Source organism: Scophthalmus maximus, chromosome 2 (assembly GCF_022379125.1).
Source record: "Scophthalmus maximus strain ysfricsl-2021 chromosome 2, ASM2237912v1, whole genome shotgun sequence".
NCBI classification, from domain to species: domain Eukaryota; kingdom Metazoa; phylum Chordata; class Actinopteri; order Pleuronectiformes; family Scophthalmidae; genus Scophthalmus; species Scophthalmus maximus.
The window spans coordinates 9,076,220-9,098,522 of record NC_061516.1 but is presented as its reverse complement, the minus strand read 5'-3'; the positions used below and the strand labels follow the sequence as shown (position 1 = coordinate 9,098,522).

At 40.1% G+C, this 22,303-nt stretch overlaps 2 protein-coding genes across 3 annotated transcripts; both read right to left on the bottom strand.

Annotated features, from left to right (window-relative positions):
• Nucleotides 1-8,246: 8,246 nt before the first annotated feature.
• On the bottom strand, nt 8,247-13,626 carry tmprss2 (transmembrane serine protease 2). Of its 2 annotated transcripts, none has more exons than XM_035625736.2 (15): nt 13,476-13,626; nt 12,724-12,834; nt 12,345-12,401; nt 11,934-12,126; nt 11,345-11,437; nt 11,125-11,241; nt 10,885-11,014; nt 10,216-10,332; nt 10,047-10,087; nt 9,746-9,914; nt 9,445-9,611; nt 9,238-9,333; nt 8,910-9,052; nt 8,615-8,767; nt 8,247-8,470 (listed from the first exon to the last, which is right to left on the bottom strand). In XM_035625736.2, the coding sequence occupies exons 3-15, from the start codon at nt 12,372-12,374 to the stop codon at nt 8,462-8,464; spliced, it is 1,458 nt and encodes a 485-aa protein (XP_035481629.1). In that variant the 5' UTR covers nt 12,375-12,401; nt 12,724-12,834; nt 13,476-13,626; the 3' UTR covers nt 8,247-8,461. The 2 variants fall into 2 exon arrangements, with proteins under 2 accessions (XP_035481629.1, XP_035481628.1); XM_035625735.2 differs by having other exon boundaries at nt 13,390-13,536.
• A 1,642-nt stretch (nt 13,627-15,268) lies between these two features.
• Nucleotides 15,269-21,649, bottom strand: LOC118300893 (acetyl-CoA acetyltransferase, mitochondrial). The gene is made up of 12 exons (XM_035625737.2): nt 21,495-21,649; nt 20,595-20,642; nt 20,385-20,502; nt 20,027-20,122; nt 19,539-19,639; nt 18,950-19,093; nt 18,450-18,600; nt 18,254-18,349; nt 17,868-17,981; nt 16,675-16,739; nt 16,294-16,451; nt 15,269-15,637 (listed from the first exon to the last, which is right to left on the bottom strand). The coding sequence occupies exons 1-12, from the start codon at nt 21,543-21,545 to the stop codon at nt 15,517-15,519; spliced, it is 1,263 nt and encodes a 420-aa protein (XP_035481630.2). The 5' UTR covers nt 21,546-21,649; the 3' UTR covers nt 15,269-15,516.
• Nucleotides 21,650-22,303: the final 654 nt, after the last annotated feature.

Genomic DNA, 22,303 nt, shown 5'->3' with positions numbered 1-22,303 from the left:
ATCAAGAATTTAAAAAACCGGGGGAGCAGGACTTCGTTCGCTATAAGAAAATGTGTCAATCATGGGGACTCTGGGAGAAAGTGGTTTGTCAGACCCTGAGGGGGCCACACTGACCTAAATATAAAATTGTCAACAGAAATCCTACAGTGACCAACCAAGAGAGAACGCTGGGGATACAAACATTCAACTCTGCAAAAACAGTCACGCCTGAAATACCTCATGTGGGAATCTACATCTCCAAAGGATAGTTTGATGTTTCACAGGACAAATGCATGACGACGACCGGTGAAGAACCACAGCGGTGAAAAAACAAAGGCTGATGCTTTCTGTGTGCAAGATACATATGTTCATGCTCACTAAGTAAGATGAGGTTATAAGTAACTAGCTGGATCACTGCTCTAAATCCCTCTGTTATTCCTATTGCCTACTTGTCTGGGGGGGTAAGACAGATGTTTATGCCCTTTGTTTTTATTCCCTATGGATTGTTTTTTGTTTTTTTTACATGAAGGGTGAAAAGAGATTGTTAAGATTAAAGTTTAACCCTCCCAGTAAAGAGGATTTCTCTACAAACATCTCATCAGTGGTGCTGCATTTGTGGGATGAGTCACTGAGGACCGATGCCACCATGTGGTCAGGAACGGAGCGGTCCAAAGTACATCCTGCAATGAATGTTTGTTTTCGTTTAACTTTAAATAATCTTCCATAATCTTTGTAAGACTTATCTTAAGAACAACAACGGGCTTGACACTGATTTTTTTTTGAGGATGTCCCCTCATCTTGTAAAAATCTGTCATTCACATGATGACAGGGACCTGGTGGAGGGTTAAACAAATTACAAATTCTGTTCGTCCATCATCTTAAACTCTTTCTCTCGCACACACACACACACGCGCACACACACACACACACACACACACACACACACACACACACACACACACACACACACACACACATACACACACATGCACACATGCACACGCGCACACCTGCACACACACACACACACACGCACACACACACACACACAAAACAACAACCATAGAAACCAATAACCCCCTAATAAATACAAAATGTAACATTTAGTCAATACTGTCAATACTATTCAAATAGTTGCTTGTTTAGACTATAAGAATCAGAAAATAATCACAGCTGAGAAGCTGGAAATTGTTTGTCCTGAAAACTGTCTTAATTATAAAACAAATGTCAGAATAATTGGCAAATCATTTTCTGTCGATTCATAAAATTTTGCATATCTACAAAGCGTATGATACGCTCATAAAATATGCACAGTGTTATAGATTAAATTAACTGGCAGTATATGAAGAAATTCAATACAACTTTGTTTCAGTCAGTAACAACATAAAAATTCTGCTTGCATGCATTTTTAAATCGGTGACATAAGAATATGTTGTGAGTATTTTTGAGTATTTATGATATATACAACAATCAGCCACATTAATACAGGTGACTGGTTTTAATGTTGTGCTGATCGGTGTAATTCTGACTAAATCAAGCCCTGAAACTTAATAAAATTAAATATAAAAAATACAAAATGAATCACATCACCGACTATACTGATCTGCATTTCAGTGTCTGATGTTATGTCCCAATTGAAAGGTGAGTAAATTGTGTTCCACAGGTAAAAGTCAGAATTTTTTTTGTTCATCTGTTTACAATGAAATCAGAGATATTGCACTTGCAGATTATTGTTCCAAAATATGGAGCATTCCTTCGCCTACTCCAGTCAATAATCGGGGTAATTCTGAACAGAATTTCCTAAATGACCTTTGCTCTGTGTATAAAAGCAGTGGACACAAGCGCATGTGTTGTGGGCTGGCCTGCACCCATAGCTCAATACTGTTGACCTACAAAACCAGTGAGAGTGCTGACGTTCATCACAACCGCAGGACCCTGGTGTGTCGTAAAGACTCATGCTGATCTGAGAGTCTATGAGGCTTGACGCATGACATCGACCTCGCGAAAGAATTGGGGAGGGGGGGCGGGGGGTGTGTGTGTGTGTGTGTAAACACATAGCTGCCCAGTAACAGGGGCTGTCTCCTCATTGGCTGCTGGAGAATGTTGCATTGATCATACAAAATGACACATGGGTTTGATCCACACACAAGCAGGATTACAGTAACATGCTCACACTCACAGCAGCTTGTGTGAGCGCATCCGCAGTTCGAGGCTTGCAAACACCACACACACACACACACACACACACACACACACACAGACACACACACACACGTGTGATACTCACACACTGACAATGTGTTGGTGAGAACTAGGGCAGAATCACACCAGTAAGCCTCTTTTTTTTTTCTTAAATATCCTCTGAGAATTCATTTTCCCGCCATCCAAGATTAGCACTTAGCCCCTAGTAACAGTGCTGTCATCGTGTTGTTACACTTCACTCACCATGGCTCATACTTTGTATCAACACCGTTTTCTTTCCTGTTTCAATAATCGGCTGCTTTTAACAACACCTAGTTAATGCCCTTTAACTGGGAACATGACCTGACACTCACTTTTCAACTAAAAATAAGATTCGAAGTTTTCAATTTGAAAAATGTGTTAATACTTGGATTCTAAGATATGACTTTTTTTGTTTTTTTTTAAAGCTGAATGATTTTCGTCCACCTCAGCCACCAAAGAATTTATATTAATTCTGTTGGATGCTGTTCAGTTTATTCCCTCTCCATCACAATGAGTACAGTGCAGCCTTCTGCTCAAGGAGCTCAATAGATTCAGAGCTTGCTGTTAGAGCATCTCCTAAGATGCTTTAATATGATATATTATAACCAAAAAAGGTTACAATGAGGAAAATGACAGAGTAGAGGAAGCTTATACTGAGCTGGTTAGTTGGGCTGAAGACCGAAATAGAGAAGCAAAAAGCATAACAGAAGCGTCCTAAATGTGAGTGGGCCTGCGCAAGAGCTCCACCCTCATCTCTCATGCACTCCGTGCATTTTGCCATGCAACGCTGCAGCTTCCCATCAGCTGCAACAGCGAGTCTGCAGATCTAGTAAAAGGGGCTGTTTGCTCAACACTCTGGGGTTCCCCGTTTTTTTTTCCGATGCCTCATTTGAGAGGCAACAAGAAAAAAGGCAAATAGATGAAAGGCGCTTCCCACTGTGGGAGATGATGCAACAAGGGTCCTCACGCTAAGCAGGCAGCGATTCAAATGAGTGGCTAATTGTGGCATCTGTTAAACCCACTGAAGAGGTGTCAGTGCAGTACCACGGGTCTGGTAATTGGTACAAACAGGTAGCAGATGCAGGCCCTGGGATTGAGCATCTGCCAATTAGTGAGCCAACCTCCATGAGCGGTGATTAAACAGCCAAGATGATGGAGGGAGATCACAGAGGAGAGGAGAGAAGAGGAGATATGCTAAATATGGTGATGGCTCTCTGTATCACCTTTATCAGACCTCCCGGCGGCATCAGAGTAATGAGTCTGTACCAAAGAGTTGAGGCAACCAAGTGAGTGGCAAACAACTGTTGAGTGCATTACTGCTACCCACTGATCTAGAGTCAGGATATTGCATCTATTAACTAAATACCCATTGCCTCACCCACTTGAGATTGATTGAAAAATCTTTTTAAAGTAAATCAAGATTGTTTGGTGTCAGAGGTCAAAACAAGGGACAAAACAATGCCAACATAAACTATTAGATTGTTGTTTTTTTTATCATTCCATAAAATGGCCATTTGAAAATCATGACCCATCCCTAAATTGTGTCCATTATCCAGCAGTAGATTATGTCGGGGCCTGTGAATTTGTCAGAGTTCAAATCATTTGGTGCACGCTGATGTTGGCTTACTGCTGCTTGGTATTAGATGTGTAGTATTTCATATTTAGTCAACTAACTATTTAGATCCAGTCAAGCATCAATATCTAAAACTAGTACATCTCGAGACTTTTCTGTTTAGCCTGTTATGTACAGTATGTGCAAACTCTTAAAATGGAAACATATGAAGTGCATGCACTGACATTAAAACACTGGCTTCAGACGGTTTCTTGCACATTAGCTTTGTTTCAGGACAAAACTACATTATCTATTAAAATTAGACATAAATAAACAGGTACATCACTAACTCCTTACTTCTTCCTCTCACTGCTCCAAGATTCCTTGGGTTCATCTCTTCTGGATGGAGCACTGCTTGGATCTTTGTCCCAGCCGGCTCACCAAGCTCGGTGTTTTTGGAGTGCAGAATGATGTCACAGCTTAATTGGTCTTCTGCAAAATATGAAAATCAATTTCAGTCTGGTATTCTCAAAGGCATTTTCCTGTGACATTTCATAAGCAGATTCTATGGTCCACGGTGGTGTTCACAATAAAGACATGCGCAAGATGTGTTTGAATGACATCTCCCCCAGTCCCCCCTGCACCTAATATGGTGGGAACCTACAAACTTGTTTCAAAGAATATATTATACATTATAGCATAGGTGTTACCAGAAACATTAAAGATGGTTAAGTTCCATTTAGGGGCCCTAGTTGGCCCAGCCAGTGGACCTGCATGCTCAATACCAAGGCCCTAAGTGGAACAGAGCTGTTGTCAGTTAATGTTGTCAGTTACTAGGGCTGTCGTTTTTACAATTCGTCTGGTCCAGTGGTTGGTCAGTCTCTAATCAACCTCTCATCGGTCACATTGTGTGTGTGTGTGTGTGTGTGTGTGTGTGTGTGTGTGTGTGTGTGTGTGTGTGTGTGTGTGTGTGTGTATGTGTGTGTGTGTGTGTGTGTGTGTGTGTGTGTGTGTGTGTGTGTGTGTGTGTGTGTGTGGGTGTGTGTGTGTGTGTGTGTGTGTGTGTAAACAGTGTTTGGGAAAAAAAACCACCCTCCCTTTAGTTTTCACAACTTTGAACCTGCAGACCTCAATAGAGCCTTCTTTATTTAACATTAACTGAATGTTTACTGCACATTTAATCTGAGTTTGCTCAGAACCAATTGAAACGTAGGAGTAAAAAGGCAGAGTGTAAACACGGCTCAACAACCAACACATCACATCATCTGAGAACGGTACGCTAACTTGTCTGAGTTAAGTCAATTCATGTGTTCAATATTTGAGTAACAGTGATTTAACATGCTGCAAAATTCAAGCTTTTATATTCATTTATAATTAATATAAGTGTAGACAGACTACACTCACTGCGGCCTATGTAGTTAATCAGCCCAATCAGTTAGACTTGTGCTTTTGCAACTGTGAGGTGACAATATTTTTTAGAAAATGTAAAGGTCTACTGTGAATGGAAGTTAAATTAAATTACAATAGTTAATGCGGAAATGAGGAAATAATGTAGAATAGCCAAAATCTGTGTGATGAGTATTTTCTGACACTCTTCCAGTGACAAAAACTAATAGGCGCCTAAGCACAGATCTTTTTGTATCTGGTTAAGTCAGAAGTAATGTCAAACAGCAGTATAAGGTCATATTGATTCAACTGCTGTGTCTAAAGGATTCAAATGACAAAATCATAACTGATATAAATATGCACCCAGAAACTGAGCCTGCGAACTAGTGAGGGGTGAGGGGAGGTCTACTGTATGTTGATAATGGGGACCTGACATAGAGAGATTCCAAGCTTAGATTAGAATGGAAATTGTGTTTATTGTTAAGTTAGTCGTTTTTCACATATAAGGACTTTGCTTTGGTGGCTGGTGCATAAGAAACATGGTCAATAAAAAAATATGTCTATGTCTATATATGTGTGTGTTGTTGGTTTGCTGCCTTGCTAACATTCAAACTTTGCATTAACTTTAATAAGTTTACCGAGTGATAAGATAAGAAAAGATAAGAAATACCTTTATTCGTCCCATAATGGGGACATTTGGGCATTAAAGCAGCAAAGTGGACAGATCAATATAGAAAGAAATACAATTTAAAAAAAGCAATAGGTAGCCTATGGACAATATATAACAGAAAATAGTATAAAGGATATATAAATACTATGTACAGGGCAGTAGCAATAGTTGCACATAGAGAATTTAAATATAAATATTGCACAGTTTGTTATTGCACTTTAAGTATACCAGTGAATTACTTTTTACAGTGGTAAAGCACCCAGTGATGAGAACAGTTTAAAACAGCAAAGAGTTTTCCAACATTCTTTAGCACAGCACACACAACTAATGTTAGCAGCTCACCTGTTCATTTAGTTTGACGATGTTCTTCCTCCCCTGCACACATCCCCACAGCTTGAACCAATGCAGTGCACAGGGCGACACTGACACCTGCTGGAGGTTTACTGGTACTACCACTGAGAAGAGCACAGTATCTGCCTTGTTTGTGTTTATCATTGTTGCTAAAGCTTTTTGGGGGAAAAGGATGAACACACTCTGTATACACATCATTATTTTTATTTTTTTTATAAATTAAGTATCATAGTTTATTTGTCGATTATATTTTGTATAATCAGATAATAATAGTGAGCTATCAGATAAATGTAAAGCAGTAAAAAGTAAAATGTTTCCCTCTGAATGTAGTGGACTAGTTTACTACTCTACACCTAGACGGGCCTGGTGTTGAATTCAGTAAAACAGCAGGTATGTTAAAGGATACCTTCTTCTGTGAGATACTGAGTACTGTATGTGGCACATGTTAAGCTTCTTAAATATTCCAATATTTACTAGCTAAATGCTTCCAAAAATTAATTCTCAATCACCTTGGGAGGTGACTTCCATTCTGACCGTGGGACTTCCAGCCCATATTCAGTGCAGATGTTCCTGTACACTATGCCACTTGGATATGGCGTTCCATGTATACTGTTCCTGCCTGCATCTTACACCCTGCTATTGTCTCGGGAGCACCTTTGCACAGCTTGCACCTGGGGTCATCTCTGATGTGGTAGACCCCTGCCCCTATTGATCTTTTACTAAGTGCCTGCTCTTGTGCTTCCATTATTAGTGCTTCTGTGCTGTCTTTCTGTCCAGCCTTTTCCAGCCACTGGTAGGATCTCTTGATATCAGCCACCTCTTCTATCCGTCGGTGGTACATGCCGTGTAGGAGCTTGTCCCTCCATGATGGTTCATCCTCCTCTTCTGTATTATCAGGTTTCTGCTCCCTGAGGTATTCACATAGCAGCTCATCTGTGGGGGCCATCTTCCTGATGCAATTCTGTATCTTGATTGTTTCATCGAGGAAAGTTGCTCTGATGCTCACCAGTCCTCGGCATCCCTCGCTTAGCTTAGTGTATAGTCACCCAACTCACAGGGAGAGAGAGAAATCTATTGATGTTAATGGAGAATTTATGAATCCAGTCTGGCGCCACATCTCAGCTGTTGTGTGGAGGCAATGTTTGAGTAAGTTATGGCTGCCACATGGTGGCGCTGTTACATAGATCAAGGCAAAGAGTGAGGGTACTCTCAGCTGACAGTCTGTTGGTTTATGTGGTATCCACACAAAATGATCCTGTTCCCTTTTCAGTATAAAATTACATAGCACTGTGTAATTAAATAGATAGGACATAAATGGGAAAAATTATTCATACATTATTATATAATTGGTAACGGCTTGAATGTTCAATACATTGCAATACTTATACTTAAATAAAACACAGACAAAATGGAAATTGAACAAAAATATAAAACATAAAAGGATGCAGTGGCTCCTGGATAGGCTGATAGTTGTCAACATGCACAAAATTCGGAGTCTCAAAAGTTGATACTGATTTTGCATTAAACATGCAAATTATCCAAGAAGGTCTGGTGACCTTTTGCATGTGGTAGTGTATGACCGAATACAAGAACCTTGGCCTTGTGCTCAACAGCAAGCTGAAATGGGAAGTTTAAGGCACAACAAAGAATGTATTATTTAAAAGAAACCGTTATATTTTAATGTGCATTCCAAAGATCGCGTGTTTTATTGCTCTATTATTTGAAGTATTTTGACATTCTGTATCTTCTGGCTTTACTAAGAAAGCCTTACTGGTTTTTGTAACTGTTTGCGATTTACATTACAAAGTATGGAATGTACATACAGAGAGTCACAAAGGGGGCAAGGATCATTGTGGGTGATGAGAAGTATCCGCTCATTTGAACTTATTCCCTTTATTCCCAATAAATAAGTCAGTGAGAGCAGAAATGATGGTGGACTTTAAACTTCCTTGCAGTTGTGTGGAACTCTGAGTTCTGAAATAAGAGACAAATTTACTACTCCATGAGAAAAGTTACCTGACAGAAGCAGGCCGCAGCAGGCAAAAGTGTTTGTTTTTCCTCACATGACAAAATTAAACTCAGTGCTTTGTGCAAAATGTGTTTTATTACAACAAAATGGATTGATTTTGTTGAAATACAAACATTTAATCTGTATTAATAACTGGCATAGAAAAATAATGAAAGGATCAGTTTTGTTTGTGCAATCTTTTTTCCTGCGGAGCTCCAGATTCAAAGTGCAAGGTGTGTGAGTACCACTGATGAATGAAAGAGGTATGTCTTCATGTTTGTGGAAGTTTCCATCATTTTTTCTGTTAGAATAAGAAAACAACAACAACTTTAGAATTACTGTAGATGTCTGCTGTGAGAATATAATTTACCCTCTTATGAACCTGTCAATTGGAATAACTCACTTTATCAGAGGGATACATATCTACAGCATTAACATACTGTACCTGCATTTGTCCATATACCCAGTCAGTAAAGTAGGTTACGTTGCCATAGACTCCTGGCTTGTTCCTCCAAGCACATCCAATCCCCCAGCTGGTGTCCCCTGCCAGCCACCATACATTTCCCTCCTTGACAACCAGAGGCCCTCCACTGTCACCCTGCAAGAGAAAAGAAATCATATCTCAGGTGTGTGTGTGTGTGTGTGTGTGTGTGTATGCATGTGCTTGTGCAAGGTGTGCTAGGTGTGTGTGTTGTGTGTGTGTGTGTGTGTGATGTTAAAAAACAAACAAGCTCACTAACCTGACACGTGTCGACTCCTCCCTGCAGTTTCCCAGCACAGATCATGGTCCGACTGACTTTTCCGTCTAACACCTCTTGACTGTTACAGGTCTCTCTGCTGTAAATGGTCACCTGGGCCTGATTTAGTGTGTTGGGGGAGCGTCCTGGGAAAAATGAATAATTGTACAACCCGAGTTAGTCAAAACCGAACATTCCAAATCATTACTTGTGCTTTAAGCCTTAAAAAGCAGCTGACTCTTCAAGCATTTGGACAAACAGGGAGGAATGGAAACCAAACAGACGCTGTTTGCTGGCTTCTCAGTAATCCAGGTACACACTCTGGGCTCACCAGATGAGCTCAAGGTCCCCCATCCTGTGATCCAAGCTTGATGTCCAGCAGAGAGGTTCAGGCCAAAGTTGGGAAGACACACTGGCTTTACTGTTTCTGAGGAATAAAAATGTATGAGCTTAAGTGTTGTCATTATCAGTACCCTAACCCTAAATCACAATCATCATTTTATGAAATTAAATGTTCATTTTACTGGCCAACACTTACTTGTAAAAGTCAGAGGAGTACTGAGCTTTAATAGGGCAATGTCATTGTCATGCGTTTCTGCGTCATATTTTTCATGATTGATGATTTTGTCAACAGTTTTGCCAATGCCCATTTTGCGCAAGCTCACATCACCAGAGTTAACCCTCCACACCTGAGGACTGGAGTACCTGATGTGGAAACAGAATGATGTGAAATATGGATTATCTCGTTGATTATCTACCAAAAATACATTAAAAAAAAAAACATAAGCAAGGGGAAAAGGCATGTAGGATCATTAATGGTGTAAAGAGTTGAGGCTCACTCTTGGAAGCAGTGTGCAGCAGACAAGATCCAGTAAGGGCTGATAATGGAACCTCCGCAAATGTGTTGACCATAGATCTGGAGACTGACCTGCCACGGCCAGGCTCCATTCACAGCCTCTGTACCACCGACGATTCGGGAACTGGGGGCTGCTGAGCTCTCTCCACATTCTGAAGATGGCAGAAATGCAAAACTTTTCATGGAGTCATGAAAAAGACAAAGTAAACAGCTTTGCACATATCACATGATTTCATACATATTTCATTAATTGCACTTATGTCCCTGTTACAACAGTAGCTTACCTATACAATTAAGTCTCACAGCTCTGGAAGAGCAACTTTGGCTGCGAAGAAGGAGATGACACAAACTGATATTTGGGACAGCAAATCCAAAAATGAAATATTCAACATTCATGTTGAGAAAAATAACTTTGTCTATTTCATTAATGCTGTACTGGGTGTAGAATTATACCTGTGAGTGAGCTGTGACTGTAAATGTGATTTATGGTTACTGCCAGGCTTCAGCTTCATGTATCCTTTGGAGGCCAAAGAACCTGCACTGATTTGGCTGGAGGTCACATAATCCTGCCTGTAGGACGGACACAAGGGCAGACATGTGATCAGTGAGGTGAAACAAACGTCCTGCACTCAGCTCGACGTTTGAGTAAAGTTCGAATGTTAGCCAGTCATGTCATCCAGCCTCATATAATAGGATGGAGGTTCCTCCCTGGTTGGAACTCTGATTTGTAAATTTATATTGCATTTGAAAACTATATTTTCTCTCTTTTTTTAAAAAATTCTACAATTTTAAGAAATGCATCTACCCATTGTCCCTAATACATAAATATGTGTCGATGGTCTCCTAACATTACTCTACATTACTGCTAAACTGGTTTTCTATGTTAAGTTGAGCACCATAGTTTAAGTATTCTCTCAAGCTTTTGCCATCTGACATATGGAGGAAAACCCAGAATACTTGTCATTTCAGCGTGGAGTTCCGAAGGTACCTGCAGCAATACAAGCTCTGACTTTGAGAAACTTATACTGTAGGTCATGCGGCATGTGTTAATCTTTATACAGCAGTTAGACAGGACAGCAGAGGTGGGCCAGTGTCAACAGCGGTGAAGAAAACTATCAGCACCTCATGTAGCCCATCTGCTCACACACAGTTCTCCCATAGTTGTTGTCCCAGTCCTCAGCACACACGGGCATCCACGTCTGGCTGCCTGATGAGTAAGTCTCCAGCATGAAGTTAGTCCCTTGAAGACGAACTAGGAAGCAGGGAGGGCAGTGTGGTTCATTCACCAGGCTGTCCACTGATGTAATACTCAAAAACCATAAATGCCAATATAGCATGAACTTTATGGGTGGGAGATCTTACAGCACTGAGATTCATCCTCTCCGTGCGAGCAGTCCCTGACACCATCACACCACTGCGACGGGCTCAGACACTTCCCACCACTCCTACACGACTTCCCCAGTAAACACTGGTAGTATACTGCAACACACACACACACACACACACACACACACACACAGTTTACAGCACACATACAAGAGCACGGATTATCATTTCACACAATTAACTTAACTTAACTTACAGAAGTACCAGAGCAAGATGCCGACCACAGCCAGGAAAAGAGCCACACACAGAGATACACACAGGACATTTTTCCAGTGACATCTCTTTGTTCCTGTGAAGCCAGATACGAGATAAAGTCACTGACATGGCATGCCATTACACTGCAAACACATGGTTGCATAGTATCACACTGTCCAAGCTACTGTGGAAAAGTTTTGTGATACAGAACTTACAGAGTAAAGTCACTCTCCTCTCAGTTGTCAAACGATTTGAATTTTTATCTGCAGGAAGTGCGGCGAGATAAAAATTCAAATCGTTTGACAACTGAGAGGAGAGTTTAGACTCAGTTAAGCTCCAATGAGACTTGGCATCAATTGAACATGTTTGATGAACAGTACTTTCTTTCCAGTAATGTGTGTTTGCCTTTTTTATGATCAAATAATAAATAATCAATGCCTTGTAACAGTGGCCATCGTAAACACAGGTGATAATTGTGTTGAAACAAAACCGTGTCAAGGTGAAAACTGGCAGTCTGTGTTTACCCACCTTTTTTTCCCCCATGTGATATCAATTCTCAAAGTCTTATGATAAATAAAGTATGACTGTACCATTATTTTGTCCTGTGTTATGTGGAGTTCCAGGCGTTACAGTGTGGTGAGTGTTGATGAGTCTTGGAGTCGTGGGAACATAGCAGGGGGTCTCTTGTGGCAGGGCCGGGTACATCCCATGCTGAGGGCTGTATGGGGGGGGTCTTCCGTCGTCTTGCTGGAACCCCATGTTGTCAAAGATGGGACCATTTGCCTACAAGTAAAGAGAATTTTTTTTTTTTAAACAATGACAGAGTGACAGAGGTAAATATGTACCTGGCTATATTACAAAAAAACCCCACTAATTTAATGTTAGAAGACATGTTGTCAAAACAGATAGACAAGTTCACTGTTAATAGAATGAGAAACAATGAAAACAATGTGGATGAAGACACTAAGAAATGTTGCTATTGAAGGTGAAACTGAGCTCACCTGATTATTATTCATGCTGAAACTGGTCATAATGTCTGGGCTGGGACACTGTCACACCTGGAAAACATTGAAACAGGTTTTTTGTTGGTTTTTTGAAATGAGGGAAGCACGTGATGCACCGCATGGTGAAACTACAGCGCTCATTTGAGGCAATATTCATGAATACAAGAAAAAAATATATAATCAGCAACCTATCTCTTAAAATGCTAGTAGATAATAACATTAAAGCTGCCTAAACACATTAGTAAATGTAAGACATGCTCTTATTTTCGCAAATTATTTTTTATTTTTTTTCATATCTAGATTCAACATCCAAAAAATGTCACGTATGAACAGAGTAGACTGACTCACTGAGTGTTAACCAACAAATTTTACCTACCTTGAGATTCCTTCAGCGCTCTGACTGTATGTCCGTCCACTCCCTGTTTCCCTCTCTGTCTCATGTTCACTCCATTCCTCCAAGTAATTAACATGGCCACACCTTTTCCCTCTGTGTGCACAAGCCAGCCAGTTGAACTCCATTTATGTGCACAAAAATAACACTTCAATATGTCGTGGGCAAACAGCAGGTACTGGAGAGGGCCAGCACTGATACTGATCAAGGGAAAACAATGAGCACAGGTTCATCCAGCAGTGGTCGTCCATTGACATTTCATCTTTTAAAGAAGAGTCTGTGTTTCTTATTCAGGAGGTTCATATACCACTGACATTCCCTAGCAAATCATCAACTCTGACTTATTGATTTCATGGAGTAGTTTGTGTTGTTGAAACTATTTCCTTAGCTACATGGCCCAGCAGCATGTGCAGTGCTTTTTAACTCTTCATGTAACCTCTCAGCAGTTCTTCTCAAATTACAAACATGGCGTAATTTCTGTTTACTGTAACAAAATCTCTCTTCCAATCTAAAATGTTTTGCCTAAAAGCAATAGAAATGAAAAGAAATATATTACGCAAGTGGCAGCTTCCTAAAAGCCGGAGGTTCAACATGATGTTCCTCAGTAACCAAAGTGATGATTGGGATGAGTGGCAAGTGGTCAGTGCTTACCTGACTTAAAGCTGCCGTTCACAGTCTTACAGGATGAAAAAATGTATTGAAGTCAGATGAAAAGTCAAAATAGATTTGGTACTTACATCGCACATGCCATTGTCCGTCCTCCTAAAGAGAGGCTCGCCAAGCTCTTTAATCAGTAACACACCCAAACAATTGGCCATGTTGGCCAACAAATACTGATGGTCAAATGACTTTCGGACCCTGTTAATACTTAACTCAGTGTTCCGCTGTGTTAACTGGAAGGAAAAGGAAGGAACAAAAGACAAGTCACCCAGTGAGAAACTGTGAGGAACATAGTGTCCTACTGAGTCACAACAGCTCAACCGTTTTCTCACAAGGAATGATAGTCTTGGATTGTCCACAAACATACAACTCTTATATAGAGTTAGAGCTATCGTATAGATACTATAATGCATCATACAGACATGCCACTTGTATTAAGCCTACCTTTCCTGCATTGATGTAAATGGGGTGGACCAAATTATAAAAAACACCCATCGCTAAAATGCAATATAATTCTACAGCACCACAAACTGCCTCCAAAAGGACCATACAGGGTAAATGGAAAATAAAGGGTTTTCAAAATAGCGGTGAATTAATCCTTTAATTAGCTGTTACTGAGGTTAAAATTACATACACACAGATTATTAAAATTAGCGCCAAAATTATTTTAAAAAAAAATCTCAGGATAAATCATATTTCATGCAAGTTGCCAAAATTGCCAAAACACACCCTCTCTCACAATGTTAAGGAAAGCGATAAAAAGAGTGCCAGACCCTAACCAAACTGGAATGGCTTCTCCCTGGCCTACGTCCAAGTCCCTTCACCTAGTTTGGTGCCAACGGGCTGAGGATTTTTTTTTGCACAACCCTGCTGACAAACAAAACAGACACAGGTGGAAACATAACCTCCTTGGCAGAGGGATTAAACAATGATGTGTTTGAAAGTCTCCCATAGGTATGAACCAAATGGCAGAGTAACAGACTTTCAGGAGGTTTAATAGTTGAGGCAGGACAGTGCATATGAATTACATCACAGTCTATAACTCATAGAAAGGATGATGAACTCATAGCTTTTGTCTTAAAGAGCCAGCTAGGCTTTAAAGGAAATGTTTTCTGAATGAAAGCTCAACATTGAGTGAGAAAACCAAGGTATTTATGAAAGGATACTCTTTCTATTGACACCCCATAAAGATTAGTGACATGCACTTCAGTGGAACTGAGAAAATATGTATTTGATTTTAGTATAATGGTCAGTAAAAGTTTACTGTAAAGCACAGAAATCAACATGCAAGTTTTAATCCACCTGTGCAACAGAGGGCGGTGTTGTATATAAAATAGCATTGTTCGGATGTAAATACATTTTTACAGTTTATTTTACTTTTACACCCTTATTCACACAAAAATCTGAAAAAAGAGATCCTGGAATAAAACCATGTGGCACAACATGAAGGTTCATAAAGAAGGACTGATCTGTCACAACAGCTTGTGTTCTGCCAGTCAGATAATCTGCAAAATAGTTGAATGATTTCTCATTAAATTTAATGGATTGTATGTGTTTCACACTGTATAATCTCTGCAACAACAAATATACATAAAACCTGCATAAAGCTATTGCAAAGATATTATGAGCATCATCAAATTCCTCTGACCTGTTGGTGTCTACAACAACATGAAGTGCACTTAACATTACAAAGACAATGGCAGCTTCTGGTGGCCAACCTGAAAACTACAGTTACAAAATCTTAATTACTGTACTGTACACAAAGCACAAAAATATTAAAACCATTAGAGCTGGCTGTGAAACTAATCACTGATGGCCAAACCTTTCCATCGACGTCATAGTGATTCAGTAAGGATCATTGACACAAAAGTGGTTTCACAAGAACTACATTATTTATTCAACCATTTCAATACAGAGTTAAATATTAACGCATTTTTTGTCAAACAAAGGAGTGTTAAACATTGGAGTCATGATGTCATATGTGATTAAGGCCACAGTTGTAACAGATGAATTCTTTACAGTATAAAGGGATTTTACAGGTGTCTAAACCTTTGGAAGCTAAAGATTTTCAACACACACACTTCAATAAGTGTATCGTTAAGAAAAGTTTCCAAGTTCCTACAACTTCTGGATGACAATAGATGACGCTCCACCACCTCCGTTGCAGATGCCTGCCAGCCCGTACTGACCTGATTTCAGATTGTGCACCATGTGACCCACAATTCTTGCCCCAGACATCCTGACAACGGAAAGACAAATAAAGAATGAATAATAATCCACATTTTTTTGTATAGTTTGCTTTTTTTAACTAATGTTTTTTTTTCTATGTCCACAGCCAGTTCTTTAAAATGCTCTCTTCTTAAACTTAAGAGAAAAGTAAAGAGAACATACATTTCAACAGATCCTTCATGTAAGGGATATGAATGGTATGATTAGGGCCACTTATCAATAGCAGACGTGTGATCGAGAACTAAATAAACATACAGACTGAAATGAGCCATTTTGCTTGTGTCACACTCTTGTACTGCCGAGTGAAAGAGTCTAAAGCCTGTATCGGTTTATTCATGACCTATTTGCAAAACAAAAGACATTTACCTGCAAATAAATAGAATATCAAATGACCTGGACCTACATTTTAAATGTACTGCCTTGAGACATTTCTTTGTCTCGAACTGTCATTGATTAGGTTTGAAAAACATCAAAACAAAAATCTATATCCCCATTATAAAGCAAAGGAAGGGGTCAGAGCAAAACAAGATACTGTACACCTTATTCCTTATTTTGACTATATTATTCCTGGGAAAGGCTAATGGGTAGTATATTTCTTCTCTTCGGTCCAGGTCACATCCCTGATTCAAAAATAATGCGCAGTCTGTATCAGTCTTAGCTCCTCACCCAATTGGATGTCCCAGGGACACAGCTCCACCATTGACGTTGACTTTTGTTGGGTCAATGTCCAACATCTTGATGTTGGCCAAGACAACCACACTGAAGGCCTCATTGATCTCCCACATGGCGATATCGTCCTTCTTCAATCCTGCTGCATCCAGCACCTAACACGCATACAAGTGTTAGGACGTTCTATTGTCACTACACCCATGGACAAAGTGAGGTAAGGCAGTTTTTTAGTTAAATAACTTCTAATTTCTAATTATAAGACATCACTTTTTTAACAGTGTAGAGCACTTCAAGGTTCGCTGGCATTCCACAATTTTTCAAGCTACATGGCCCAATTTAAAAAAAGTTATCATCAACGAATAACATCCTTGGACTCACCTTTGGTACAGCAAATGCAGGAGCAATGGGGAAATCAATAGGTGCAACCGCAGCATCAGCAAAGGCTATGGAGGAAAAAATGTACTGTTTAATTATGTGGTAGAGGGAAATAAGTTAACAAGTGCCAGATTATTTAACTTACAATAATGTTATTAGTATTTATTAATATTTTAATTCATTTTCTGTAACCATAAACATGGCACTCTTCCATAACGCAGTGTGTAGAAGTTTTATTTTCTAACTGCCTAAACACACTCCTGGAATTACTGTCTTGTGGTTGTATCCCTGCGCCAACCAGTGTCCATACATGTATATAAATATACACATGTATTGACATGTGAAGATAGTTAATAAAAAATGTATTAACTCTATTTTGTCATAATAAGCACATGAATTATTGAGTTATGGACGATAACGTGTGCTGTGCTGTCACAGTGGTCTTGACTTGAGATATTTGACCACTGCATTCTAATCAGTCTGCTTCAGCGTCAAAAGAGTGCACTCGAATTGCAATATCCAATGTTTGCAAGGGCAAAGTAATGCGTGGAGGGTGCTGCGTCAAGTCTTTCAACACCACCAATTTAATCACTCATTTGAAGAACCGCCATCCAGAAGTTTAAAGGGGAATATAAGGAGCGACAAGCTAGAATTAGCATAAGGAAGCAGCCAAAAACATAAACAGATGCAGCAGCGCTCGACAGAAGAAATACATTTGCTAAGGACAGCGCAAAGGCTAAATCAATAACAGTCTGTGTATCTTTTGGTCATTGAATTTTCTTTTCAGAAACGGGTATTAAAAAGCAAAAAAACTAATGCTTATTTGATTTTCGCTTTAAAATACAAAATTGAAAATTGAATAACAAGCCGTTTTTCTTTTTCATGGTCAAAAGGGGTTTAATTTTCATTTTCTATTTTGAATTACAATAAATGAAATCACTACAAAACTGAAATGAAAAATAGGCCCGCTTTCTCATATTCTCAGAAGATGTGGTGGTTTTCAAAGCAAGAGCTCCAACTGTAAGATTGGCAGTCTGATGCCAGTGAGTGTTATTACAGCCAGGGCAAGAGAAATGTATTTAATCTTGAGCGCAATTGCGTTCTTTCTATGCGACAATAGAATATTGTTTACAAGTGCGAACAACATTATCGACAAAAACAGACTGTGTGTGTGTGTGTGTGTGTGTTAAACATACAGACGACCCTTGCTAGTGGAGTGACATTGAGTCTCTTAGCAGCGTCTGCTGTCATCAAAACAAGAGCCGCTGCTCCATCGTTCAGTGTACTGGCGTTGGCTGCCGTCACGGTGCCTAACAAAAAGCAACAACACAAAAACCAAGTAAACCAGTAAGAGGAAAAATGTGCAAAGAAACAAAGATTATTTGAGCAGGGATTCTAATCTCCCTCTATAAACACACACATATATATATAATCTTTATTGTATATATCTAGTATAAGCTCTGTACTTTGAAACAGAAAATGACATTTCCTTGCATTTTGTGGAACAGAGCCTATGCATGTGTATGTTTCACAAGTGGCTTAATGAATGAAAGAAAAACATTATTAACAACTACATATTGACCGTTTTCTCTCTGGAAGACTGCCCTCAGTTTGGGGACTTTGCTGAAGTCGACCTTCCTCCACTCCTCGTCTTCACACACAACCACATCAGGTTTGCCTACAGAAAATCACATCAACAACTGTCATGCTCCCCTGTCTAAATGACCAATGTCCCCGCATATCCCAACAGAAACATATCTTTTGTCGACTTGCTGTACCTCTCTGGGGAATGCTGACTGGTACAATCTCCTTGGCCAGCACGCCAGACTCATACGCCGCCTTGCTGCGGCTGTATGAGCCGATGGCGAAGGCGTCCTGTTCCTCCCTGGTGATGTTGGAGTTTTTGGCCGTGTTTTCTGCACAGTTTCCCTGTTAAAGAGAACAAGGCCGAAGCAATCAAAACCATGATTAATATGAATCTAATCAAATTATAAATTCAACATATGTCAAGACAAATTGGGACATGGGAAAATCCTTTGTTAAGTTACACAAAAGGCAAACCCCATTATTTTACTGTGTGCAAAGGCCCAGTCACTTTGCCTGCCACAACATTATCAGAAATACTGTGGATCCACTTACTGAAGCAAGGAATTCTATGTTTGATTTCTTACAGGGGCATGCATTTGTTCATATATTTTCATTCGGAAATTCTCTTCAATATTGTGATGATGCACTAAACTACATCAGTTCTGAAGTTTGACATAAAGTTAATAGTTACCATGTGAAATTTGTTATAGACATCAGTGAGTCCATCTTTGACAATGAGGTCTTCCATCCTCACTCCTCCATAGGTTGGGGTCTCTCTGGCCATCACGTAAGGTACGTTGGACATGCTCTCCATTCCTCCTGCCACCATCACATCCTAAAGACAAAAAATAAATAAATAAAAAAAAGAAAAATTAAAGTCACACTCCAAAGGCCCCTTTACACTGACTATGTGATTCCTGGCTGTCTGAGAACTAGGTTTACAGTAATGAGAGGAAGGTGGTCAAATCTATGGTTGTCCAATCCCAAACAGTGATACTAGATCAGACATTTCCATCATCATCATCGCTGTTCTCTAAAGGCACCTTCAGCTGTGGTGAAAATACAGGCATTTATGGTAAACAAAGTTTGAAATAAGTCCTCCATTAATTTATCTGGGATCAGATTTGTGTTTTTAATACAAATCATCAAATTACAATTTCATTGCAAGAGATGCAATGATTTTTTCAAACCAGACCTAACAATACTAATTACTTTATCCACTATGAACACTGTATTAAATGTACTGCAGTGTGCTGCAGAGGATTTAATTCCATTGCTACCTGATGTCCACACATTAGACTCTGGGATGCCATCATGATGGACTTCATCCCAGAGGCACAGACTTTGTTGATGGTTGTTGCTGGAGTGCCGAGGGTCAAGCCTGGAGATACAACCAGAGACATGTTTGCAAAAATAAATTAATAAAATAAAACTCTAAGTTGTGTTTTTGTGTGTATCAGGCAGGCACAAGAAAGCTGTGTATTTGAGACTTATGCTAAATTATAACACATATCTCTGTTATGTGTGATATCATAGCAATAACGTTCCTTACATACTATATGTATCAAAGCCTGCGAAAGGCTTCACAAAGCTGCTGGAGATGAACCCTGCTTGTGTCACCCTGCAGCAAATGTCTTGTTTTTCAAAATGTATTGTCTTGGATATGCATGTATGATCTGTGGCTTTGTGATTAGAAATGTATACAGAAACAGCATCAATTAGCAGCTTCCAGTCAGTAGTAAAAAAAAAATCAACAGTTTGTCCACACCTGCACCAAGCAAGGCTTGTCTCGTGGGGGCCTGTCCTTCTCCTGCCTGAAGTACATTGCCCATGTAGACCTCCTTCACCTCCTCAGGAGCGATTCCTAAACACAAGAAGTCAGCTCACATATACACAGCCAGCATCTACTGATCCACCAACTCATTTTCAATTTACCTTTAATAATTTCATATTTCACAACCGGTGAATTGGTTTAGTTGTGCTTGGACACACTTGCAGACAGAATATTATTACCATGCCCAATTTTAGGAAGAGCCCAGTGCAAAATAAGTCTGGTTGAAATGCAAGAGACCACTTTTGAATGAATGAATGAATGAATGAATGAATCTATCCAAATCTGAACGTACCTGCTTTGTCTATGGCTCCTTTGATGGCAATGGAGCCCAGTTTGGTGGCCGGTACAGCTGCCAGGCTGCCTTTGAAGGAGCCCATTGGAGTGCGGACTGCGCTGACAATGACGACCTCCTGAAACAACCCATGACAAGTGTGTCCAATCAAGTGTACAAACCAAACACGTGACTGTGTTGCGACTGTGATATTCTGGGTAGCGGGCTTACATTGAGCGAGGGGCGAGACGTGTAGGTCCTTGACAGGTACTTGTGGGCCTGCAATGGCAGGAAAAAAGACAAGGATAGTGCCGTCTTCCATTCATGAGTCGGTGCCTATATCTACCAGAGTCCTTCCAGTCAAGTCAAGTCAAGTTAAGTTTTTTGTCAATTCCTGCAGTATTGTTCCAGACATACAGAGGAATTGAAAAACCGTTTATCTCGGACCCACGGTGCAATAGTACAAATCAAAAATTACAAAAAATTAGATAAGTAATATATGCAATACATAAATTCTAAATAGTGCAAAAGTAAAAGTAAGAACCACACAGGACTGAAAAGCTAAAGAAATTGAAAATGTGCAATAGAGAGGAAATACTGTACAGTATGTGTTATATACAGGAAACTGAATAAATAGAATCAATTGAAAATGTGCAATACAAAGGACATGGAGTGCAGATTAAATGTAATAAATGTAGAGGGCACTGCTGGAACTAAGACTGACTGTTCAGCCTGATGCTCTTCGATATGATGTTTGGGTCCAAAGCTAGAAAGCGAATGGCATAGGAAACCTGTGGGCTCTACTGAGGGCAGACAGAGGCAGGTGACCATGGGCGATTACAGGTTTCGACAAACCCCTCAGTCGGCTGGCTAATACCGCCGGTGTTGTTATAGCTTCTTTCTTGTCATGCAGGGAATAAAAAAACACTGCGGTTTACACCGTGTACCAACACGCAGCCTCCCTGCGCTGCGGGCCGCGGGTGACAGTGTGGTCAAGGGCAGACGAAGGCACCAACCGCGGAGCTGAGCGGCCGGAAGTCGACCGGGGCCCGCGTGTTTACTCACAGTCGGACCGCGGCGACGACCAGCAAACAGCAGAGCAATCGATTGTTTTTGCACACCCACACTTACCAGGCTCTTACAGACCCGAGCGCGCACGGTCAAAAGTCCACCGGTTGCCATTTTGGACGAGGGAACAAGGACTGCGACTCAACACACTCGGACCCACTTCACCTCCAGCCATGCAGCGGAGGGATCAATGCATCAGCCAATCACAGTGAGAGGTGTGTTTCCTCTGACGTCACGGTTGACGGGGGCACTGTGGCATTGTGGTCGTTGTAGTTTTACTGCAGAAGCCGGGCATTTTGCTTCAAAATAAAGCTTTATATAGAAATAAATATCTTTCAATATGAGAACAAATTACAATGATTTGTACAAATTAAAAAAAGTAATGCTTTCATCTATTTTCATTACAGAATAGGCCTTTATTTTGTATAGCACATTTTAACAACAAGGCAATTCAAAGTGCTTTACATAAAAAATTTAAAAGCATCGGGAAGAAATACATGACATTAAAATACAATAGTTAAGAAGAGAAAAATAAAAACATGTTAAAGTAGAATAAGACAGGTGATAAACGTTACAGTGCAGTATAAGAAATGCATAGATAGTTAGACAGTATTTACTGAAAGGCAGCGGCAAACAGCAAAGTCTTCAGTCTTGATTTAAAAGAACTGAGATTTGCAGCAGACCTTTGGTTTTTCTGGGAGTTTGTTCCAGATATGTGGAGCATAAAAACTGAATGCTGCCTCTCCATGTTTAGTTCTAGTCCTGGGGACAGAAAGTGAACCTGTCCCAGACGATCTGAGAGGTCTGGATTTTTCATAGCAAAGCAGAAGATCAGAAATATATTTTGGCCCTAAACCATTCAGTGCTTTGTA